At 33.2% G+C, this 6,705-nt stretch overlaps 1 protein-coding gene across 1 annotated transcript; it reads left to right on the forward strand.

The window, feature by feature from the left end:
- The first annotated feature begins 5,279 nt into the window (after window positions 1-5,279).
- On the forward strand, window positions 5,280-6,260 carry LOC136979833 (general transcription factor II-I repeat domain-containing protein 2A-like). The gene has a single exon (XM_067275857.1). The coding sequence runs from the start codon at window positions 5,280-5,282 to the stop codon at window positions 6,258-6,260; it is 981 nt and encodes a 326-aa protein (XP_067131958.1).
- Window positions 6,261-6,705: the final 445 nt, after the last annotated feature.

Consider the following 6,705-nt stretch of genomic DNA (forward strand, 5'->3'; position numbering starts at 1 on the left):
AAATTTACAATTTTTCCATACAAAAACGTTACAGATATGAAAAATTGAAAAGAAAAAAGGTGGACCAGTGATAAATACGGAGAAACAGTTCACTTCACAAGCCTTACAACTATGAAAATAAAATTAAATAAACATAGAAGTTTACAAAATTTTTCATTCCTGACTGTTATATATATGTTACAGTAAAAACCCGTTTTAACTAGTTGAAACTAGTTTTTACTGGATGTCATTGTTAAAACCCGTTTTGTCTAGTTAAAACTAGAATTTACTGCTATACATGCTTTGATTTTAGATAACACTAGTTTTAACTTTTAACATTAGTTAAAACTAATTTTAGCTACATAAATATGTTTGGGGAAAATAAATAAAGTGATGATTGGGATTAAAACATTTGTATTATTTAATACGATATTTATTGAAAATATTGGTCACACATCTGTGTTATTAACATTAATTAACCCTTTGTCCCTGAAGGCACCGATCGATCGGTACCCTGGCTTTTTAAGCAAAACTTCGAGGGTACCGATTCATCGTTACTTTGGTAAATATCGATTTTTGTAAAATTTATTAACAACAGATATAATCTCGTTCGATATGAAGTGAATAAAGTATAATAATTCATTATATTAGTTGATAGCAGTATAAAATTTTGATTTCAAACAAATGTTTGATATAATGCGCGATAATTTCACAACGAATAAACATACATGCATAAGCGTTATATCGAATTGTACAAAACAATATTCTACGTCCTTCTGGCTCAGTGTCAGCAAACAACTATGTAACTAGACAATCTAATTTTCACAAAATATTACAAATTATCAAGTTTACCTGTCAGTTCTGATATATATTATTTTTGGTTAATGTTACCCTTGGTGGCAAGATGGCGACCATAGGGATTTTTCCCTACATTCTAGACAGCGACGGGGAAAATTTTCCCTAATTCGAGACTGCTACGGGGATAATTTTTTCCCCTGCGTTCGACGTGGCTTACGCGTTTCCGGTCGCCATCTTCGTCTTCTATGGAGACTGCGCGTTGCGCACTGTTTCGTAATAACGCGACCTAGGAACTCCTATACTATAATAAGATACTGTAAACCCTATTTTAATAGAAAAAAAATTTTTTTTTTACTCACGTTGATTGTCTGTCATTTCCCTTTTTTACATTTCCTCCCGACTTTCGAATTTTGATCTTCGTTTATAATAGATCCTTTTTACTCCCTTGTTTTGCGTCGGCTGCAACTTTCGATGACTTCTTATTTCTTCTTTTTTTACTCGCGGTGGTTGACGTTTCCTCATCCCGACCCTTCTTTGATTTCTTTGAATTCTTCTTATTATTATCGACGTTTTGAACGGGTGCAGACGGAACTGTCTCGGGTTCTACACTAGCTTTTCGAGATATCCCGGATGCTAAAGCCGAAATCGTCGCTCCACATTCTAGACGTAGGTAGTGCCATATGAATGACAAGATACATCCCCAGGACAGACGACCACATTTGCTTTTAAAAGTTCCTTCGTACACTGAATATTTAACTGCACACGAACTGCATCTAAGTAGACATTCATTTCTTTCGCTTCTGTAATATAATTTGCATGTCTTATCGCACGTAGAACACTGCGACTCTATCTGCTGTATACCTAATTGGACCGCAAATTTGAATGCATTATCAATTGCCGGGTTCAATCCCAATTCCGAATAATCTGTTTCCATCATTTTATAAAACTTCCTGGTAGTACATTTGGCCCAGAATTCCTTCGAACTCAAATCAACGTCGCCCATGACGTGCACGAAATTTCAACAAACAAAATAGCAATTTCTTTTTGTTTTTACTCGTAAAAAATATAAATTGCCTTTTTAGCAATTCGGAAAGAACAGATATTGTAAAAAAAAAAATTTCGATGCCAACACTGAACATGCAACACACCACTGTCTTCTAAACTCCCTGCAAACGAAATTTGCATAATTCGACGATCTCGGCACCAACACATTTCGTCACAACATTTCCAAAGAGCTCCCTCTCACGGCACAAACGCGAAATCGTGCGTCTCCGTTTCGAGGTTACAGGAAACGCGGCCGCTACGTCGAACGCAGGGGAAAAAATTTTCCCCGTCGCTGTCTAGAATGTAGGGAAAATCCCTATGGTCGCCATCTTGCCACCAAGGGTAACATTAACCTTATTTTTTTCTTATAAATTTTTCTAATAAAATGTATTGAAAAATATTCGTATTTAAAACTAAAGATATTAATAAATGTAAGTGATTTTTTTCATATAGATATAATGATAATTTGATTTTTGGTGAACTTTTAAAACAATATCGCCTGACTGACCTATATTGCCTTAGGAGGGATCGCAAAATAAACGTAAACAAGATGTCGGGGGAAAAGGATTAACGCGATACGAAATTCATTATACACTATAGCAGGGATGGGCAACCTGCGGCCCCCTAACCGCATGCGGCCCGCATTAGTATATTGTGCGGCCCGCGTCGCACAAAATATTACAAAACAATATAACGGTCTATAAAATAAAAATTTAAAATACTAACATCTACTCGTCTGTAATCGTACTAAATACCAAGAATCCGCTTCGTATATATATTAGACGCAGCTAGAGACGGCCCTTGATTCATTTTTGCGTTTTTAAGGGGTGCTACAATTGTTTACAAATGCACGTGTACAGTACTTTCGTAGACTGTCCATACGCGCTTGACCCTTTTCCAAGACTAAATGAAGCTCGAGGGAGTAATATGCATTCGTAAACAATTCTATTGCCCTTAAAGAAGCAAAAATAAACCAATCCGAGGGTCAACTCTAATTGCAATGTATCTGGTAATTTAACCCGACTTCACGCGATACTTCATATTGAGCTGTAAAGTTTTACCAACGCTTTGTATCGTTGCATTTAATTTTTTGGTATTTTCTACATTTTTACTATTAATCTACTGTGGTTTATCCGAATTATAGAAAAAGGTATGTTAAATATTTGAAATTTTACGGAAATAGAATTTTTAATGTGGAATTTCGAATTTTAAATATCCAAGTTAAAATTTCTGTTTAATAATAAATGTTACTATTAATTTCCAAAATTGAAATTAAAAATGTTTGAACTAGAGAATTATTAATATTTTAAGAACAATTCAGACTTAGAACTGGACAGTAATAAATACAAAACCCACATATGAAAACGTTTCAACTTTGCATTATTTTCAATGCTAAAACTGACCTTGAGGTTCGCACGTGGTTTTGTACAATAAAAGCTCGATATAACGGACGGCTGCTGATATCGGTCTGGCCAAAACTAAAAGAAAATTATTAAAAAAAAAAAAACTCATTCCTTGTAACGGACTCCTGCTACTTCGGATTATTTTTTAGTCCTCGCAGACCATGGTTATTACGGACTTTTTAGTCGCCGTTTCATTTAGTCAAGTCATTGTTTTACAGTCACTTCTCGAGTTACGATCACCTCGTCCGAAGTTGCGGAACCGAACCCCGTCGTAAGTCGAGAAGTGACTAGTTATTTCACCATAGTCGTAGTTTTATTCATTTTATTTGACAAAAGTAAACACAAAATTAATATAAAGTTTATTTTAATCATTTTTTCGGTGTAGATTTTCACCTTACATGCAATTTTGGTTTCGTTTTCTGATCGACTTTTTTTTGGACTGCAACTTGAAAAATTTGCAATTCTATAAATTCCCACTGTCGTCCGTCTATCTGTCTTTCCTTAAACTAGGGCAGGAGGCCCCAATTAACTATTTACGAACTTCCGGTTCAAAACCCAAGTCACGTTATTTCAATTCAAAAATTTCCCCTGAAAGGAGTTAGATAAATGACCGGCACGACTCTATTGCTAGGAAAAGTATGCTGTACGGGGAAAAGTCACTACTAATTTGAGGCGGAGAACATATATCTTAAAAATTAGATTAATTAAAAATGTGATTAAAAATTGCAGCCCAGCATTGTTCAGTTTTCGGTTTCATTTCGCCATGAGTGATGCGTCGTGGATTTGTTTGTAAAGCGAAGATACGGATCATAAAAGAAGACGATAAGCTTTAGATTTAATACAAAAAATAGATATATTTCGTTAGATTTAAGATGGAAAATATCAAGATGAAGTTGGTAAAGAAATGTCTCGGAATAAATAGACAACTTCAGACATTTCGATGGCGAGAGAAAAATAACAGACTTTACTTAAATATGACAGTTCTACTAAAACTAAAATGTCTTTTACTTTGTCTGATATAATTTAGGCTGCGTAATAGGGTAAAATTTTAAATTAAGAAAAGTACAGCAGTAGTAGCCGTTTTTACTCTTCGTTTTTCGCTTTAATCTAACAATACTTTTTTTTATGTAGACAATTTTGATACAGGTGGTAATTAGTCTAAAGTTGAAAATCAATTTAATCAAGATCCCGTTCTAACGTGATTCTACTATATAATAATATACTGTTTGATATAACGGACGAGTCCATAGTAATGGGTTATCGCGATAAAATGGACTTTCATTGTGATGAACCAATATCTTCAATTCCATAGTAGTTTGTTACATCGAGCTTTTACTATATTTATTAGTGCAGTATTTTATTCATTTTATTTATCCTCAATTTATAGATGTCAACAAGAAAGAAAAGAAAAATTGAAGATGAAAATCGAATTTATAATGAGTCGTGGAAATATGATTACTTTTTCATTCATTATGAAAAAAATCTTGTTTGTTTAATTTGTTCGGAAAGTATTGCAGTTTTTAAGGAATATAACGTTAAAAGGCATTACACCACTAAACATTCCAATAAATACGATCATTTTACTGGAGACTTAAGAAAACAAAGTGGAAAAACTGATGAAAGCCGTAACCTCCCAGCAAGCATTCTTAATGAAAACAAATAATGAATCTGAATCTGTTACAAAAGCCAGTTATGAAATTTGTAATCTATTGGCAAAAACTCTTCATTGTTATTCTGATGGAATGTTTATAAAGCAATGTATTGAAAAAGCAGTTGAAATTATATGTCCTGATCAGAAGAAGATTTTTGCTAATATTAGTTTATCTCGACGAACAGTTGCGAGAAGAATCGATGAAATGGCAGATAATGTTGACGAATCATTAAAAAAACGAGTAAAAGCCTTTGAATATTTTTCCATTTGTTCTGGATGAATCCACCGACATAACAGATACGGTTCAACTTGCAATTTTCATTCGAGGCGTTGATTCAGAATTAAACATTACTGAAGAATTTTTAGATTTAGTTGGGCTAAAAGGAAATACTACAGGAGAAATTATGTACGGGGCTTTTGAAAAAACCTTAGAAAAAAATGAACTCTCACTATTAAAACTGAGTGGAATTACAACTGATGGCGCCCAGTCTTTCAGAGGAGAGCGACGCGGTTTAATTGGTATTCTCTCGAATAAATTAGCACAAAACGAAAATCCAAATGATTTATTTATTTGCCATTGTGTTTTGCACGTGGAGAATTTATGCGCTAAGAAAATTAATATGGAACATGTTATGGATATAGTAGTATCCACAGTGAACTTTCTGAGAGGTCGTGCATTGAACCATCGTCAGTTTAAAGAATTTTTGTCTGATATTGATGCTGAAAATAATGACGTTGTTTATTTTACTGACGTCAGATGGTTAAGCAAATCTTCAGTTTTACAAAGATTTTACAATCTCTTACCAGAAATAAAATTATTTATGGAAATGAAAGGAAAACCTGTTAAAGAACTTTCAGACTGCGAATGGCTGACAGATCTTGCGTTTTTTGTCGATATTACAATGCATTTGTCAGAATTAAATATAAAAATGCAAGGAAAAAATCTTATCATATCTGAATTTATAACGTTTATAAAAGCATTTATATCCAAGCTCAAATTATGGAGCACGCAATTGCGTAACAAAAATTGTCACTTTTTCCCCACTTTATTACAACGCACCGAACCTAAAAATTATTTTAAATATGCAGAGAAAGTCGAAGAACTAGAACAAGAATTTAAAAATAGATTCGAAAAATTTCTTAGCCGAGAAAACGAAATACGAATAATTACGGCACCTTTTTCAGTAAACATAGAAAACGTACCAAATGAACTTCAATTGGAGTTAATAGACTTGCAAAGTAATTTAGATTTGAAAGATACTTTTAAAGAAAAAAATTTGGTAGATTTTTATAAAACTTTTATCAAAGAAAATCAATTTCCTAACTTAAGAAAGTATGCGGCAAAAATTCTGTCCTTATTTTGTACAATTTACGTATGCGAATAGTTTTTTTCCGCAATGAATTTAGTAAAAAGTAAAACAAGAAATCGGCTAACAGACTCTCATCTAAAAAATAATTTAAAATTAGCGATGACAAATATTCAGCCAAATATATCTGATATATTACATTCGCATCAATTCCAGCAGTCACATTAAGTACAGTATATAGTTAATTTATGAATAAATATATTTGTGATTTACCCGTATTTTTTTTTCTTATGTGCGGCCCGCGTCAATTCGAAAGTTTCAAATGTGGCCCTTACATAGAAAAAGGTTGCCCATCCCTGCACTATAGGAACGTGTTAGCTGAAATGACCTTGGTCGAAACAGTTTTTTACTAAGCGATTTTGTTAAAACCCGTTTTGTCCAGTTAAAACTAGTTTTAACTCAAATTCATTTTTGACTAGCAGTAAATTCTAGCTATAACAATGACATCCAGTAAAAACTAGTT

This window comes from Centruroides vittatus, unplaced genomic scaffold (genome assembly GCF_030686945.1).
Source record: "Centruroides vittatus isolate TY-2023 unplaced genomic scaffold, ASM3068694v2 contig_65, whole genome shotgun sequence".
Lineage (NCBI taxonomy): Eukaryota > Metazoa > Arthropoda > Arachnida > Scorpiones > Buthidae > Centruroides > Centruroides vittatus.